This window comes from Budorcas taxicolor, chromosome 2 (genome assembly GCF_023091745.1).
Source record: "Budorcas taxicolor isolate Tak-1 chromosome 2, Takin1.1, whole genome shotgun sequence".
Classification (NCBI taxonomy): domain Eukaryota; kingdom Metazoa; phylum Chordata; class Mammalia; order Artiodactyla; family Bovidae; genus Budorcas; species Budorcas taxicolor.
In genome coordinates, this window is record NC_068911.1 from 142,219,697 (window position 1) to 142,239,274 (window position 19,578).

The 19,578-nt window shown below is 38.8% G+C and overlaps 1 protein-coding gene across 1 annotated transcript in view; it reads left to right on the forward strand.

Annotated features, from left to right (window-relative positions):
- UNC80 (unc-80 homolog, NALCN channel complex subunit) overlaps nt 1–19,578 on the forward strand; it is a 209,402-nt gene that overhangs the window by 137,067 nt on the left and 52,757 nt on the right. Inside the window, exons 34-43 of the mRNA XM_052662586.1 lie at nt 226–412; nt 1,648–1,779; nt 3,481–3,624; nt 6,948–7,048; nt 8,052–8,138; nt 11,130–11,313; nt 13,106–13,200; nt 15,122–15,211; nt 15,940–16,041; nt 18,646–18,826. Of these exons, the coding sequence (XP_052518546.1) occupies nt 226–412; nt 1,648–1,779; nt 3,481–3,624; nt 6,948–7,048; nt 8,052–8,138; nt 11,130–11,313; nt 13,106–13,200; nt 15,122–15,211; nt 15,940–16,041; nt 18,646–18,826 (1,303 nt within the window). The remainder of the gene's footprint in view (nt 1–225; nt 413–1,647; nt 1,780–3,480; nt 3,625–6,947; nt 7,049–8,051; nt 8,139–11,129; nt 11,314–13,105; nt 13,201–15,121; nt 15,212–15,939; nt 16,042–18,645; nt 18,827–19,578) is intronic.

The following is a 19,578-nucleotide window of genomic DNA, read 5'->3' on the forward strand; positions in this document are numbered from 1 at the left end:
ACATCTTTGAAGAATTATTCAGACTGAATGAAAAAGAATAGCTTAGTTATACAGAGCCTGGAAACTTGGTAGAAAAAGAAACAAATAACCTGAAACTAGATCACGACGCCCTAGAAACATTTCCTGAGAACAAAGTGCCACATCTGTGTCATTCAGTAGACCACTCTTGTCTGTGACCATGCAGAAGAGTTGCTAGTAAACGAACTTGCCTTCATGTCTCCATAGAAATCCTTTTCAGCCCGGGCTGTGTCCCGCTCCCATCAAAGGGCAGAACACATCTTAAAGAACTTGCAACAGGAGGAAGAGAAGAAGCGTCTTGGTCGAGAAGCCAGCCTCATCACTGCCATCCCTATCACCCAGGAGGCTTGCTACGAGCCCACCTGCACGCCCAACTCAGAGCCAGAGGAAGAAGGTGCCTCTACATACTGAACTTCTTGCAGGGCTGGGTCAGAAAAGGGAAAGGACTTGCTCTAAAATAAACTGACAATTTTATGTGACTTGAGGTGATAAGCTCCCTCTCTCTCTCACTTACCTCCTGACACTATCTAAAGAAAGAGAAAAATTGTCTTTTTCTAAATGTTTAGAGCTGGCCTGATTATGGAGGAGGACATTGACCACATTGAATGAACTAATAATGATAATGGATCAAGCAGTGACTATGATTCAGGCAACAGCTGAACCCAGAGTGTGTGCTAAAATATATTCAATCAGTCTTTCATCATTAGAAATGGGGTCAGTCCATTAGCTGCTTTCAACCTTCACAAGTACTGGCAGTTTGTCAGAAAATGATTTATGGGGACTTTTTGGGCTGTCCAGTGGTTAAGACTCTGCGCTTCCAGCACAGGGGTGTGGGTTTGATCTCTGGTCAGGGAAATAAGATCCTACATGCTGCATGGCTGAAATATCTGTGTGTGTGTGTGTGTGTGTGTGTGTGTGTATACATATCAATAATGGAGAAGGAAATGGCAACCCACTCCACTATTCTTGCCTAGAAAGTCCCATGAGCAGGGGATCCCAGCAGGCTACAGTCCATGGGGTCACAAACAGTCAGGCATGGCTGAGTGACTAACACACGCACGTATATCAATAAAAATGGAAGAAAATAAGTAAAGACAAAAAATTGTAAAGAAAATAATTTATGGACTATTCTAAATTCAGTGATTTCCCCCTGCTTTTGTGAAATTTTTGGGAGGAATTTTCTGTCATTCTTTCTGTGTTTTTCCTTTCCTAAGTACACTCTTGGAGAAGGCAATGGCACCCCACTCCAGTACTCTTGCCTGGAAAATCCCATGGACGGAGGAGCCTGGTAGGCTGCAGTCCATGGGGTCACTAAGAGTCGAACACGACTGAGTGACTTCACTTTCACTTTTCACTTTCCTGCATTGGAGAAGGACATGGCAACCCACTCTAGTGTTCTTGCCTGGAGAATCCCAGGGACGGGGGAGCCTGGTAGGCTGATGTCTATGGGGTCGCACAGAGTCGGACACGACTGAAGCAACTTAGCAGCAGTAGCAGCAAGTATACTCTAAATCATTTAAGCCTTATGTTCTGAGAGCTATATACACTCTGATGTATGTACAAGTGTAGCTGTGATGATAACTTTGTTGTTACAAAACCAAAGTTCACGTTTCCTGTTTTCTTTGCCAGTAGAAGAAGTCACCAATCTGGCATCTCGTCGACTGTCTGTTAGTCCGTCCTGCACCTCCAGCACTTCTCACAGGAATTACTCCTTCCGCCGAGGATCAGTCTGGTCAGTGCGTTCAGCTGTCAGTGCTGAAGGTGTGTACTCTTACAAATGTGTCCTTTATTCCTTATGTGTTTGAAACAATTTCATGACTTCATTACACTGTTTTCATTAAATAACTTGCTTCTTAATTTGAAGTTTTGAAAAGATAGATTGAGTGGTATTCTAAAAAAAAAAATTGTTGATTTAATCCAACAAATGTCCTTGATAAGTTGGTTCTATTTTAATTACATTAATGTAATCATATTGCTGAAGGTTTAGTAAAACATTATTCTGGACAGTTTTCATCCCTGACTACACATTGCAGTCAACCAGGGAGTTTTTTTTAAATGCCCAGGTCACACCCAAGATCAAATCAGAATCTCTAAGGGTGGACTCACCACCACAATAGTTTTTAAAATCTACTCAAGTGATTTCAGTGTGCAGCTAAGACTCAGCGGGATGCTTTAGGATGCTGTTCTGGAATAACAACAATCAAAGAATAAAGCTCATGCCACTCCTGTAATGAAATCTGATTCCAGAGGAGAAACATGATGCTCTTTAGGTCCAAGAATTTATAAGCTATGCCTCTCTAATGATGAGGAACTGTCTGGGACTCACTGCTTCATGATTACACAGATTTCATCACTGATTTATGAAGTCATCAAAAAGTTACACAGAAACCAGTTGTTCTCAACCCTTTATTGCACAGCCTTGGAAAACTTCAAAAATGATCAGTGCTAACTAATAACAACTTACAGGACCGGGGCCCAAAGATACCTGTATTTTTTATAGCACCTTTACTGAGATATAATTTACATACCATAAAATTCACCCTTTTGAAGTATGTAATGCAATTGATTGATAGTATATTTGTAGAGTTTGCAACTGTCCCTGCTACTTAATTTCAGAATATTTTCATTATCCCCAAACAGGGGTACCTTATAGCCATTAGTAGTCACTCATCCACCAGTTCTTCCAACCCCAAGAAGAAGTAGTCTACTTTCTATTTCTATGGATTTGCCTAGTCAGCACATTTTATAGGAATGGAACCATACAGTACATGGCCTTTTATGACTAGATTCTTTCACTCAGCATAATATTTTTAAGGTTGAGCCATTTGTCACATGTACCAGTTCTTCATTCCTTCTTATCACCAAATAATATTCCATTGTATGGATACAACACATTTTGCTGATCACTTCATCAGTTACTGGACATTTATATTGTTTTCATCTCAGTTATTATGAATTATGATGCTATGAGAAGTTATGTGTAACTTTTGTGAGGAATACTGTCAAGCTACTTCAAAAGTTTCTGTGTCATTTTATATTCTTACCAAAAAGTATGAAGGCTTCAGTTGTTCCACACCCTTGAAAAGACACAGTAATCTTGCAAATGAAGAATAAAGTTGGAAAACTCACATTTCCTAATTTCAAAACTTACTACAAAGCTGCAGTAATCAAGATTGTGTGGTATTGACTTGAGGATTGATATATAGATCAAATGGCATAGGTTGGGACCAGAAGTAAGCCATTACATGTATGTCAGTTTCATGTTTTAAAAAGGGTACCATGAAACTTCAATGGGGAAAAAACAGTCTTTTCAACAAATGATGCTGTGACAACTAGATGTCTGCACACACCAAAAAAATGTTCTATAGGTAGGCCTTGAACTGAGAAATGTTGTTGCGTTAGAATGTTCTGAGAATGCACCTAGTACTGAGAAAAGCTTCCCGATTATGTCTCCCTCTTCAGATGAGGAACACACCACTGAACACACGCCCAACCACCATGTGCCTCAGCCACCACAGGCTGTGTTCCCAGCATGTATCTGTGCAGCCGTGCTCCCCATTGTCCATCTGATGGAGGACGGTGAGGTGCGAGAAGATGGAGTGGCAGGTATGGCTTTGACTAGTAAAACCATCTAATAAATACTTGAGGTATTCATCTGACAAAGGACAGTTGGGTGCTCTTGAAGACGTGAACCATTGGCCACACATGGAGTTCTTTTATGCATATGTTATAATTACAGATTTGCTATATACTGAGCTAACACTATTGCTTCCTCCACTTTCTCTTCTCGTAAACTTTATGACCAAGAAATTGCATTTAAAATATGTAGTTTGGTCCAGGAGTGTTGTTTATGCCCAGAGAACAGAGCAATGCTTATTTGACCACATAGGAACCAAATAGTGATTTTTAGCCACCTTAGAAATCTTAGTTATTGGCTTGAAATCATTAATACCATCTTTCTCAATTGATTGCCTTTTCAGAGGTAGTATCTATAGAGAATAGCTACAGAATGAAATAATAAATGAGGGGTAAAGATGAGTTACATTTGTGACAGATAACAGATTAATATTATTTTTTAAAAAAACTTCATAACTTAATAATGACTTTTTTAAACCCCAGTAGAGAAATGGAAAAAGAATATAAACAGAATCCAATGGCCAATAACATCTGTAAATAACACTGTTGTTTAAAACAACAATGAAATCTTACTTTTAATATAAAAAATTACAAGGATTATTTTAAATGAAAATATGCATAGTTGGTAAATATTCAGAGAAAAGAGCATTATCACACCTTACTGATGGCAGTAAGAATCTAATGCAAGCATCTTGAAACAGTGTCACAGTGTGCATCATAAAAGCCTTAAAAGTGTGAACACCCTTTGACACAGATTTTGATCTCTAGCAATTTCCTAAGGCAGTATTGAGGGGTGAATAAAAGTTTATATAGAATACTGAACATTGAATATATTAGAAAGAACAAATATTTGAAAATAATTTTAATATCTGACAATAGGATATTCGTTCATTGTGGTATTTCTAAATGATAGCATTCTGTGCACATTAGAAATAATATTCTAGAAAAATATTAATACAAAAAGTGTTCAATTTATTGCTAATTAAAAATGTGAGTGCCTAAGAGTATTTTCTATACCATATTATTTAAAGATACATATAAATATATATTTCATGTGTATGAAAAAACATACTCTGAACTGTTTATAGTTGTTTTGAAGAGGAGCATGAAAAAGCTGGCTTAAAACTCAACATTCAGAAAACTAAGATTATGGTACCCGGTCCCACCACTTCATGGCAAATAGATGGGGAAACAATGGAAACAGTGACAGATTTTATTTTCTTGGGCTCCAAAATCATGGCTGATGGTGATTGCAGCCATGAAATCAAAAGACCCTTGCTCCTTGCAAGGGAAGCTATGACAAACCTAGAGCAGAGACATTACTTTGCCAATAAGAGTCCATTTAGTCAAAGCTATGGTTTTTCCAGTAGTCATGTATGGATGTTGAGAATTGGATCTTAAGGAAGGCCGAGTGCTAAAGAATTGATGCTTTTGAACTGTAGTGTTGGATAAGACTCTTGAGAGTCCCTTGGACTGCAAGGAGATCAAACAACTCAATCCTAAAGGAAATCAGTCCTGAATATTCACTGGAAGGACTGATGCTGAAGCTCCAATACTTTGGCCACCTGATTCAAAGAGTCGACTAATTAGAAAAGACCCTGATGCTGGGAAAGATTGAAGGCAGGAGGAGAAGGGGGTGACAGAGGATGAGATGTTGGATGGCATCACTGACTCAATGGACTTGAGTTTGAGCAAGCTCTGAGAGATGGTTAAGGAAGGGAAGCCTGGTGTGCTGTAGTCCATGGGGTTGCAAAGAGTTGGACACGACTGAGCGACTGAACAACAAGACATGTCTTATTCTCCTCCTTGTCTTTTTCTGTATTTTCCATGTTTTAAGCATTAAATGCCTTCCTTAGCAATCAGAATAAAATAGTGTTATAGTTTTGCAACCAATTTCAACCTAACAAAAACCTGCGTTTAATTATTTATGAAGCTACATGAGAGCTAAAGCTTTTTTTGCTTATCTCTTGTTAATATTATTTATAAAGCCCAGTTTTAATTGGATGGTTAGCTTCTGAAGCAAAAAAGATGGTATAATTTATTTAAAATATAGCCTGAAAAATAAAGTCATGCTAAATTTTGTATTCCGAGTTTAGAAAATTGAACCAAACTATTTAAACTGAAGATCACCTATTTCTTCTCCACTACTCACTTTTACCCACCTGCTTTCTTAGCCTGGGCACTTCCAGGCAGGCTTAGCCGACTACCTTCCCCAGAGAAGTAGCACTTATTCTTTCACATTAGGAATAATTATTTATTCCTAAGCCATCCTCATTAGAAGTGGGAACCTTAACTATTACTGGCTCAACTATGTCATCTCTCTGAAGGAGTTATTATTGAAAGCATTTATGTGAACAATAGAAGGTCAGGTCTAATTCACATTTATTCTAAACAAAAATGTATTTTCTAAAACCCAAAATATTACATTGGAAGTTTCTCCATACAGCAAACAATGAAATAGGACTTTAATAAATACTTACCACTGTTAATAGTAGGATGATTTCCAAAACAAAGATTCATAAATGTGTTCTTGTTTATTAAAGTATAGTTGACTTATAACATTGTGCTAGTTTTAAATATGCAACATATACATTTGATGTATGTATATATTGGAAAACGAATACCACAGTAAGTTTACTTAACATTCATCCCCACATGTAGTTACAATGTCTTTTTATGATGAGAACTTTTAATATCTATTCTCTTAATAGCTTTCAAATATACAGTATAGTACCGTTAAATATAATCATCATGCTGTACATTTCTAGGATTTATTTATCTTAGAACTGAAAGTTTATAATCTTTGACCACCTTCACTCAGCCCCAGTGCCCACCCCCCACCTCTGGTAACCAGTCTGTTCTCTGTATCTATGAGTTTGGGTTTTTCTTACATTCCACATGTAATTGAGATCACACATTTGTTTCTCTGTCTGACATCTTTCACTTTGCATAACACCCTCAAAGTCCATCCATAATGTTGTTGAGTGGGGGAATTTCCTTCTTTTTAAGCTTGAATGATATTCCATTGTTTATCACAAATACATTCTTTAGAGAAGCAATGCTAGTATTTAAAGACCATCCTATACACTTTTGTCACCTTTTCTTTATAGGCTAAAGTGTTCAGAAACAACAACAAAAAGAACACCTTACCTTCAGTAGAAAAAGGGTTCATAGAACTCTGTGAGGCAAAAATTTTAGAGAAACCAATTAAAGCTTAGAAATTACTTGAACACTATATCTAACAGATTTATGTCCATTTAAAATGAATGTTCAATTTATTTTCTTTTCTAAAGTGAGTGCTGTGGCCCAGCAAGTCTTATGGAATTGTCTAATTGAAGATCCGTCAACAGTTCTTCGACATTTTCTGGAAAAACTGACCATCAGCAATAGACAAGTAAAATCTTCTGTGTTTATAGTAGCTATGTGTGTGAACATGGTTACACAACAAGCAGTGAACTTTATTGTGATATTCATGCAACATCGGTTGATACATAACCAAGAAGTACTTTGGATAATGATAATAATGAACAAATTAAACTTTGCTGTTTTCTTTTGAATTTCCCCATCAACTGATGTCTCCATATGTGTATGGTACACTGCTGGTAATGACCATAAGATACTGAAAGATTCTCAGTCTTTTAAACAAAGATTAAATTCAGTTTAATGTTTTCAGTGTTGAGTACATTTACTGAATTCTGATTGGTTGGTAGTATGTGATACAGGTAATATTATTAGTGTATGTTGAAACTCTCCTTTAATCAAGAAATTTAATTTACCAGTTCACCCTATAGGGAGATTATGCCAAAGAAAAGAAAAGTAGCTTTCTGAGCAATGACAAAATACACCAATAATTATAAATTGTTGCTTCATTTCTATATTATTGTTCCATTTGCTGGACAATTAAGTTTAGCTTCTGAAAGGAAGGCTAATTATGAACATCTACCCAGGAAATAGAACTATGAAGTTTAATAAACCTAATTTGTTAATAGTTTCTTAAGATAGGCCCTCCTCACATTTTCATCACACTTGAAAGCTATAGTAAATAGAGTTGACTAAATATACAGCTTTCCTGTGATTTGCCTGTGACCTATAGAGTCAGTCTTAGTTTTTATTTTTAAAAAATGTCTGACTATTGCTGACACGACTGAAGCGACTTAGCAGCAGCAGCAGCAGACTATTGCTTAGTAACTTCATATGCTAGCTTCTAGGAGAAGGTGTTACAGTTGGCTTAAATAATTTAACAAGCATCACAAATAGTATATTAAAATGCTGAACATAAGAGAAATCAACATGTGGGCAAAAGTAAGAAAAATTCCCCCACCTTGCTTTTCAAGAAGTTAATATTAGTTCCTACAATATGGCAGCTGAATGAGACATCGACTCTGTTGCTCTTTCAGGATGAGTTAATGTACATGCTGCGCAAACTGCTCCTGAATATCGGAGACTTTCCTGCTCAGACCTCTCACATCCTATTCAACTACTTGGTGAGTTTCACCTCCAGTAGGTTATAAATGTTCATTTCTAAGTAAGAAGCAACAATGCGAGAAAAAGGTCTTAAGGGATTTTTTCAAATAAATTTTCATTAACTGTGTGCCTGAAGTCGCCTCATAGTCAGCTGAATTCACCACTGTTTATATGGGAAAACTCCCCCTGGCACAATCCCTGGCATGTGATGGGGACTCAATAAATGTCTGTTTCCTCCCGTTTCTCTTTAGCATTGTACAACTTCCTCATGTCAGTCCTTAATTTTAGTTTTCTGTTGAAAAATGTATGTGTCATTTTTAGTCATTCTTTCCCTTTTCGTATCTCATTGTTTAAAATACATACACACACACACAGAGGAAAATGTTGCCCTAGATACAAAGTATTTGTGAGTGTATTTTTCCATAGCAACTATCTGTGCTTTACATTGTCCTCACAGCTCCTTCCTGAACCCTCCAGAATTTGCCAGTTTCTTCACATTCTCCTCTTAATACCCTAAATGAGTATGCAGTTTGGGGAATGTTGGCTTGATGACTGTTCTTTTAAACTACACCTTAATCCAAGCAGACAGATGGCCAAATGAATTTCAGTGTTGGGAGAATGTTCTTTCTCCCTAACCATCACTGGTCTTCTGCGAGTTGGGAAATAGAACAGTTATCCATATGCATCTGCAGCAGGATGATAAATTTAACTCAGTGCTACTACTCTGATGTGCAAACAAAAGTTGTAATTCCTTTCTTGTGTTTATGACTGAGGTGGTTTTCATTGTGAATGCCCACCTGCTGGTGGACAAGAGGAAAAATATAAATAAGTGTCCAATTTTAAGTTCAGACTAATAGAAATATATAAATAGTACCTTTGGATAGTATTTGGTCTCTCTTGTCTAAAAATACTTAACCTCTAGGAATTCTCCTCCCTTCTAACTTCTTTCATCTCTAGATGTTATATGGAGTTGGGGAGAAAAAAGACCTTTGTTCAGAATTCTGTCTCTGTCCAGTGTTTGCTCCAGCTCCTCCCCTTGTGAGACAGAGCTCTCTATCTGGCTTGTTGCTGGATGCCTGACTGGTGGAAGCTGAAGCCCGTGGCTTCTGTAACTTGCAAACCATGTCTACTCCCAACAGTGCTTGCTGGGAGACTCCCTCTCAGCTCCTGCTGGTGCTATCCACCCCTCTGGGTTCTGGTTGTCCCATATGGCTTTAGATTAGGAAGTCCTCTGACTAGAGTATCCTGCTCAGTGAACCAGCCTATGGCAGTTCTGTCCAAAAATCTCTCCAGCCAAGCTTTCTGCTACTTCTTCTCCTATCTGCACTACTCAAAAATCCAAGGTAGATTAGCACAGCCAAAAATATCAGAGCCTCCTTCAGTTTAAGTATGTGCTCTGCCAAGTTTATGTTACAGCCAGATTGGTATCAAAAGACTCTGTGGTGAATTCTTGTCATAGACACAAACAAACACTAGAGGCAAAAGCCCCTTTGGGGTGCCTGCTCCTTCCCCAAGTCACTGATGGGGGAAACACTTATTTGCTCCCCTCCATCCTTTTACCCTGGGACAAGAAAATGGACATTTCAGTTCCCTTCTGCCATATTCTCCTTTCAACTCCAAATAAGCCTTAACACTAGACATAAATCCTCCCAACTCTGTCATTGATAAGTTACTAGAGCAAAGGGCTGGGCACACATTGGCCACTTGCTGTATAACCTTGTTTTATGTAAACTCCAATCTTTCCCTGAATCCCAAGCACATGCATGGCTTCAGGTGGACTAGGAAAGGGGTTTTGTATTCAGAATGGCAGAACAGTGAAGGGTGGAGTCATGTTTTAAACCATTACCCTTATTGTACCTCTCTTTTTTCTAACAACGATTATAGATATGTGTAATAGGGAGTTGGGGAACATGATTTATATCTTCCAGACTTCATTAGGAACTTTTAAACCCACTGCCCCAAACTGGATTCAGTGATCTTCAGTCTGGTGGGGTCTTAGTCCATCTAAGGGTATGTGAAGACTTTTGAAGCAGTTTGCTGCCCAAATAGTTTAAAGGGAATAAATCTCCAAATCCTCATTATTAAGGGAATAATCTCCAAATATCTCATTTTGTAGATATGTACTAACACTTCTTGAGCATGTCTGCCATCTCAGTCATCACTGTACACCAGAAAGGCCCACTCTGACCCTCCCAGGTATCACCAGGCTGCATTGACAGATGTGTAAGACAGGGAAAGAATCTGATGTACCGTATTAGATTTAAGGAAGCCTCATTTCTGATTGATTGAGGCCCTTTAAATCCACAAGACTTCCCACCTTTTCCTGTCTTCTATAGATTTGTACTAGTTATGAGGTTTGGCCACTGCCTGATTCTTTCAATGTAACTGGAAAGTTTTCTAGGTTTAGCAAATTTTTCCAGGAAAAAAAAAATGTGTAAAATTGTTGGGCAGTGGCTTTTACATTATTTCTTTCTGATTCTGTTGTGCATTATTGAATAAGGTAACTAAAACTAATTTCATCAAATGTGCTGGAATATGTGAAGTATGCATTGCAATTATAGTCAGTTCTCTTTTTTCAACATACAGAATGTTTAACATACTCTATTCATATTAACAATATAAATTTATGATGGGGCATTTTAAAGGTTAACTTTAAAATATACAAAAGGGCACACAGTTTTTCAAAACTTATTCCAGAGGATACAAACAAAAACTTTTAAGTTCACTGACTTGGCCAAGCAGAGTGTTCTTAGGTCAGACCATTAGACATAATCCAGGCTGAAAACAGTGTTTGGACAAATGTCACATAGTGATTTTGGGTGGTCCAAGTACTGAGCCACCAAGTGACCTGAAAGCTGGAAAAAATAATCTTTTGCTTTCCTCTTAAGCAGTAGGTATTTTGATAATGCAAAAATGTATGGCAACCTGCCCTGGCCAGTTTTCCTGCTTACTGCCACTGAAGATGCTAGAGTCATTGTGGCTTTGTGACCTCTTCCTGTCCTGAGTTGCAGGTGGGATTAATCATGTACTTTGTGCGGACCCCCTGTGAGTGGGGGATGGACGCCATTTCGGCCACCCTGACTTTCCTGTGGGAGGTGGTCGGTTATGTGGAAGGCCTGTTCTTCAAGGATCTGAAGCAGACAATGAAGAAGGAGCAGTGTGAGGTGAAGCTCCTGGTGACTGCTTCAATGCCAGGTACTGCCTTCAGATGACATAACTTGTCTAAGAGTATGAATACCCCTTTTAGAGACCAAGTGTCTCTTTCATTCATGAGAAAACTTGCCAACCCTGGGATTGAGTGCCTCAAAGAATTTTTGTTGAATGCAATCTGAAGAAACACAATAGACCCTTTAAAAGTCAGCAATTGCCAGATGAAAAGGGGGACATCAGAACTGAGATCTGCATGAGTCAGTCCTTGAAGGGCTGCCAAGGTGAAAGATGTGTTTAAGACTATCGCAGAGGGCCAGCTGAACTGAGAGCCTTTTTGAATGGATTTTTGGCACTGCAAGGAGAATAATATTGTTTGCGTGGCATGGACCCCAGGCTTTTGTGAACTCACTGAGACATGGCTTTATGAAAAACTGCAAAGGGGAAAAGCAGGAAGGAGAATTACAAAAGAACATGCAGTATGATATAAAATCTAGATACAGTTCCTTTTCACTTCGGATAGCTTGTCTTTCTTGGAGATAAAATAAATGTTGCCAAGCCTTTATTCTTGTGCAATGACTAAGAAAATGTGAGATGATACATGTATTGATATAAAGAGAAAGACAGAATTATATATAAATAAGAACACAGTTTTTATTTAACATGGGCAGCAAAGAGCCCTGTGTTAAAATCAGAGCACTGCCTCTAATTGTGTGATTAATTTTAGCTATGACAAGGTACATAATTTTTAAAGCTTTCTTTACGGGTAAATTGGGGATCTAATTCATACTTCACAGTTGTGAGGAATGAATGAGTTTAGGTTTGTAAAATACTTGCTGTCATGTCTGACATATGGTCAGCATTCAGTAAATGGTAATTGTGTATTTATGTGTCTATAGATTATTCAGCAAAGTGTTCATTTTTATTAAAGAAACTCATATTGTCAGGCATATACTTCAAATCAGCTCATTGAAAATCAAGGGCTATCATAATGTTCACAAAGATTTATAATTAAGGAATGAAGTAGAAATATTGTCTCACCAGCCAAGTAAAATACAGAAAAAGTAAATTTAAACTACATTTCATGGAACTTCCCTGGTGGTCCAGAGGTTGGGACTTCACCTTCCATTACAGGAGGTGAGGGTTTGATCTCTGGCCAGAGAACCAAGATCCCACATGCCTCGCAGCCAGAAAACTGAAACGTAAAACTCAAGCAGTGTTGTAACAAATTCAATAAAGACTTTAAAAATGGTCCACATCAAAAAGTCTTTAAAAAAATAAATAATAAACTATGTTTTAGGTACTTGTTTAGCTTTTGCTAGTCTCTCTGTTTGTATTTTCTCAGCCATTATTTAAAATTTAGGAATATATTATTTGTTGCAGTGTTTAAAGCTTGAATTCTGACTCTTCCAGAAAATAAATGTCTTTGACTAAGTTACTTATACATTCTTATTTATAAAAATAAGTTCCCTGTTTCTTCATTTGTAACATGAAAATAATAACACTTGTGTCATAGGGTTCTTGTGAGATTTAAATATGATTATACACATAATACCATTTATAAGTATTGGGAACTCCATAAATAGTAGCTATCTTTATTAAATAATAAGGAAACATATTTAAAGCATATATTGACTATGAAAAAAGGAATACAGATAGTGGAACGCACAGCTCACATTAAACCCTCACTAGCAGAATCCTCAACTCACATTAAACCCTCACTAATAGTCATGATAATAACAAGAAAAACATCAGCTTAATAATATTTCAATATTTCATGCTTTGTATTCAAACTTCTTTATAGTAGAAGTCAGTTTATTATGATTTTTACCTTCCGTAGGTACCAAAACCTTGGTCGTTCATGGACAGAATGAGTGTGACATCCCAACCCAGTTGCCAGTCCATGAAGACACTCAGTTTGAAGCCCTGTTAAAGGTAGGGATGACTTTCAACAGAAGTGTTTTTTCTTAATGCACAATGGCTATGGCCACTTCACTGATCATCCAGTTTAGAATTAAATGGCATTTTTCTACCTTCAAATAAATATGTGCATTTATTTACATCTTCCAGAATCTGCCCCACTTTTGCATGCTTCTATTTTCTTGCATATTTTCTCCACTTTCACTGACATTTTAGCTCTGCACTGAAGTAGCCAAAGGCTCCCTCTCAGCTACAAAGCTCATAACACTTGTCTTCAGATGTCGAGAATCCTACTTTAGAGCATCCCAGTATCGCTTGTGGTTGTTCTGGAGCTGCCCTGTGTTTGTACACCAAGACCACTGGGACAAACTCTGGTGATCAGGTGACCCATGCAGAGACACTTATTTTGGCACTGAGTTGACTGATACACAGTCTTGACTTGCCACTGACAGAAATGATTAGAGAGGCACAAGATATATATATATATATATATATATATATATATATATACCTTAGAATACATTAGGTGAATCAAGAAAGTATTTTTAATGGTTATGGCAATTGTGTACCTCAAGGGAAATGCAATCCATAGCTACTCATGCCTGGAAGGTTTTAAAGGAAAAGTAATAAGTATACTAGTACAGTGATTCCTCTTTTATCTGAAGTCCTAACTGTTGCCCCAGACATAAGTAGAAAAGACCTCTAAGAAAACCAGCTTGCCAAACCTATGTATCTGATTTCAGTAGAAAAGATTGTTGGGTCTCCTCCAAGTCTCACCCATTCATCCCCAGAGAATCTCTCAGGCCCAGGGAAGCAAACTTCAACATCCAATTTTCCTAGGCAGTGAGTTCAAACCCAGGCTCCACCACAACCAGTGTCCCCTAAATAAATCAAATGGCAGGCTCTCTCTAGTCTCAGTTTCTTTTTCAGCAGTGCTCGATATTAGTGCAGGTTATACAAGTTTTCTCCCTGGGATGGGAAGATCCCCTGGAGGAGGGCATGACAAGTATTCCAGTATTCTTGCCTGGAGAATCCCGTGGACAGAGGAGCCTGGTGAGCTACAGTCCATAGGGTTGCGAAGAGTCAGACACAACTGAAGAAACTTAGCATACCTACACATACGCGCGCACACACACACACACACACACACACATGCAAGTTCTCTGCATGGGAAGCCTTGAATGTAGAATATAATAAATAAGTGCTCAATCATTGTAGTTCATAATACTCTTAATGCTGCTACTAAACGTGCTTTCTTTCCAATACTGAGACCAGTAGATGCCACTGTGTCTCCACAGTTCATCACTCAAGGCTGTACTATAATTGTACCTCGTTTAGCACCATGAAAACAGAGCAGATAGTATGTATGTTAGTAGCTCAGTCATGTCCAACTCTTTGTGACCCCATGGACTTTAGCCCGCCAGGCTCCTCTGTCCATGGGATTCTCCAGGCAAGAATACAGGTGTTGGTTGCCAGTTTCTTCTCCAAAATTAAGGTATAGTTGATGTATAATATTATATAAACTTCAGGTGTACAGCCTAGTGATTCACAATTTTTAAAGGTCATATTCCATTTATAATTATTGTAAAATACATTCTGTGTTACACACTATGTCCTTGTGGCTTATGTATTATATATTAATAAATATAGCATGTACCGCTTAACCCCTACCTCTGTCTTGCAAGATCATACACAGTCTTTATGCTATCATTTTTTAGATGGCTATGTGCCTGTATATATTCATATATATCTGTGTATAATATATATATGCATATATGCACACATATAATATATACAATGTAAGATATAAATACACATATATATTCCTTATAAGAAATTACCTTGTTTTTATGGCATTTTTGTCTTTCATCTTACTGTTTGGCTCATAATATGATCTCAGTAAATGTTTTTTTAAGATTTGTTGTTGTTATTCTAGGAGTGTCTGGAATTTTTTAATATCCCAGAGTCGCAGTCAACACATTACTTTCTCATGGATAAACGATGGAACCTTATCCATTACAATAAGGTAAGCCTGTGCAGTGATGACACTCATGGAGAGTTGTGTCAAAAGCCTGTTATGCCTTTCCTGAGGGCAGCTTCCCTCAGGGGTGTGTCACTGTTTAACGGTGGGGAGTATGGCTCTTGGATCACACTGTCTTACTGTCAACATAGGTTTGGACTGGCCACTTGACCTTCATACCCTTCAGTTTGCTTGCCTGTAAAGTGAAGGTGATGATGGTGTCTACTTTAGGGTTGTTGTAATAATTGAAGAAGATAAGTCAACTAAGGTATTTTGTCACTCATGATTATTACATCTAAGTGAAAGTTAAGTTCCCATATTGTAAGGACATATATCTATTTGGAATGTTAACATTGTTCTTGTTCCACTATATTAAGCATGATCATGGAAACCTGATCTAATGAGCAAAAGGAAGCCTCAAGACCACTGACAGTGCTTTACAGTGATTTTCTTCCTCTTCTAGAATGTGCTTTAGTAAATTGCCTCTGGCTCCCTTGCTCCTGACGGGGCACTTGGGATTGGGAAAGTGTATTTGGCTTGGGGAGTTTGAAGCTTTCCTGAGGAGGGGGTTTACTCCCGGGATTTTGTAGAATTTGGCCCGGGGGTGAAATAGTAAGAATGTAAACCATTAGAATACATAACTTATGTTTGTCTGCCCTTTGGGGAATGAGAAAATGAGAATCAGAGTGTAGTCGTTTGAACTCTGTTTTTGTCTTCGTGTAACCCCACCACAGACCTACGTTCGGGATATTTACCCTTTCAGGAGATCCGTGTCTCCACAGCTGAACCTTGTACACATGCATCCAGAGAAAGGACAGGAGCTCATTCAGAAACAGGTGCCTGACCACCACAGTTTTATGCTATTATTGTGTCATGTTACCGGGGTAGACGATCTGTAAATGGTTGCTGGCCCTGAGATCCTGTGATTCTGTTAATGATCTCTAGAGAGAGAAAGATGGGTTCTTGATCAATGGACAGTTCCCCCCAAATCGTGTATTTTTTAAGTTTTGCAAATTGGATCATAATGTAAAGGTATTAAGTACTTACTTGGAGTAGTACTTTGATGAATCATTGGGGTATAAATAATAGAAGTTTTCTGTTTTATTTACCTACTAGTTTCTAAGTATGGATTTTCATTCCAGATTGGGAATACATATAATGTAGGATGGAGGAGCCTAGTAGGCTGCAGTCCATGGGGTCGCTGAGAGTTGGACACAACTCAGTGACTTCACTTTCACTTTTCACTTTCATGCATTGGAGAAGGAAATGGCAACCCACTCCAGTGTTCTTGCCTGGAGAATCCCAGGGACGGCGGAGCTTGGTGGGCTTCCGTCTATGGGGTTGCACAGAGTCGGATACAACTGAAGCAACTTAGCAGCAGCAGCAGCAGCTATAAGAAGGTTGTCTCAGAAATTTCTGCTAGCTGGAAAAAAATAAAAGGGATCAGTGGATAATGCATGCCTGCATGCTAGGTTGCTTCAGTCATGTCTGACTCTTTGCAGTCCCATGGAGTAGCCTGCCTGGCTCCTCTGTCCATGGGATTCTCTAGGCAAGAATACTGCAGTGGGTTGCCATGCCCTCCTCTCAATGGATGGTAGCATACCTGAAAAAGGCACTGAACCAAGGTTCAGAGATCTGGACTCAGTCCTAGCTCTGCCTCTGACCAGTGATCTGACATTTGGTATGTTGCTAACTTCTCTTAAACCAGGAGGAGATAAAATCAACCTGCTGTACTTAGATTGAAGACCAGAATAACATTCACACATCTCATCACAAATCAGACTGAACTTAAGAAAATTCACTGTTTTGCATGTGAAATATAGCTGTAGCCCACAGTTCTGATGATGCAATTTTAATGTGGTCTATGTGTTACATTCATTTATTTTTAATAAAATGTCAAAACAAAGGGCTTCCCTCATAGCTCAGTTGGTAAAGAATCTGCCTGCAATGCAGGAGACCTGGGTTCGATTCCTGGATTGGGAAGATCCTGTGGGGAAGGAAATGGTAACCCACTCCAGTATTCTCGCCTGTAGAATCCCATGGACAGAGGAGCCTGGCAGGCTACAATCCATGGGATCCCAAGAGTTGGACATGACTTAGCGACTAAACCACCACCACCACATGTTACATTCATTTATTTTTAACAAAATGTCAAAACAAAAAGTTTTTATCTTCTCAATTTTTCTGCACACAGCAAGAATGCCAATTTGGCATCAAAGTATTCAAAGATATCTTCATGAGATGGCATAGAATTCAACCAGTTAAGTAATTTAAAACATAGTTAATATTAACTACCTAAATTACATTGAAAAGAAAGAAAATAGTGAATGTGTTACAAAGTATGAGGTGTTGGGAGAAAAGAACTTAAATATTTAATTTCTAAAGCAATGCCCCCCCCCCCCCAAATTATACCAGCCTCTGATTTTGGCAGCAAAATAATGAAAGCCATAATCAATAATAGCTCTTCATGAGCAAGGTTTTTAAAAAATAATGTTTAAGAACATGTTTTAAAAGAAGAGCATAGGGACTTCCCTGGCTGTTCCACGGTTAACACTTCACTGTCCAGTGCAGGGGGTGCGGGTCTGATCCACAGTTGGGGAGCTAAAATCCCACATGCCTCACGGCCAAAACAAGCCACATAAAACAGAAGCAATACTGTAACACATTCAATAAGACTTTAAAAATGGTCCCCACGCACAGAAAAACATCTTTAGTAAAAAGAGCATAAAGCAAGACTCTTACTCTATGTAAACTCCAGCTTGTGGTCTTAAGACTTTGAAGTTCCTTAGGGAGATAATAACATGCAGACTGTGGTTCTGGCTCCAGTCAAGCTGCTGATCATCTTCCTAATCACACCCGCCTGCCCTCTGACCAGGAACAGAAAAGGCACTTGGAAAAGGAACATGAGCCCCACACTCATGCCATCTAAGCTCAGGGCTAAAGGGCCACCAATCTAGGCCCCATTAGCTTTTGTCCCAAAAGAGGTTTTTCGTGGATCCCATTTCAGTCTTTAAGAGGCAAACCCAGAACTGACAGGAAACAGCTTAAGGCCTCATTGGAAATGAGGGAAGCAAGTGGAATTGACTGGCTCCTGTTGGAGAAGGCTTTCCATCTTATGACATCCACACAAATGGGCTCTATTTAATATTGAGCTGTTCTTGACAATACTTGCCTTGTGTTCCTTCTCCAGCCTGGCATGAGAAACACTTCCTTCTGTAGAGCAGACAGATGCAGGAAGTACGAGTCAATTAACTATTGTTTGCTCTTTCTGCATGGTAAAGAAAGGAAAATTATTTCTCCTTCCTTTCACTTCCCCCACCCCTTAATTTTTACTTAGCCCAGTTTGCCAGTAGAGATTTTACTTTAAATTCTTCAGTTGTGGTGATTTTGGGGTTGCCCAATTCTGCTTTTCATCTGCTCCTGCCCTTGCCTGCTGCTAGGTGTTCACTCGGAAGCTGGAGGAAGTGGGGCGGGTTTTGTTTCTCATCTCCCTCACCCAGAAGATCCCCACAGCCCACAAGCAGTCCCACGTCTCCATGCTCCAGGAAGACCTCCTCCGACTGCCCTCATTCCCTCGAAGTGCTATTGATGCAGAGTTTTCACTCTTCAGTGATCCTCAAGGTATCAAGAAAGAAGCCTTTCCTCTCTTGAGCATCTTCTCATGGCCTAGTTTTGTCCTCAGCCAGAGATCATCTCCATCTTAATCAGTAGACAGTTCTCTAAATCAGTGGTTCTCAGTCTTGAATGGGCATCAGAATCACCTGGAGGACTGGAGGACTTGATAAAACACAGATGGCTGCATCCCACCCTCCAGTCCCCAGTTTCTGATTCAGTAGCTCTGGAATGGGGCTTGGGAACTTGTATTTCTAACAAGTTCCAAGGCAAGATTGATGCTGCCATTTCAAGAACCAAACTCTGAGACCACTGCTCTGAGCCAATCGTAAGCAATTGAAGAAAGTAGTAGGATGTTGTTAGGGAGTACTTGACTAAGTGAAGGACAGGTATTTCTGTGAAGTTCAAGAGGAGGCAAAATGAATCTACAGTGAGAGAAATCAGAGCAGTAGGTGCCTGTTGGCGGGGGTGGGGTGGGCAGGGGGTGGGGAGAATGGATTTCCCAGAAAGGGATTTGAAGGAATTTTCTCAGATGATAAAAATGGTTCATATATTGATTGGAATGTTGGTTACAAGTGGGTATTTCTGTCAAAATTCATTGAACTCTACATTTAATGATCTATGTGTTTTACTCTATGTAAATTACCTGAATTGAAAGAGAAAAATGGAGAGAGAAAGGGAGAGTGAGATCGAGAAATAGATAAAGATCCATTCTGAAACCACATTCAGTTATTCATTTGGGACAATTTACTTAAGTCAGC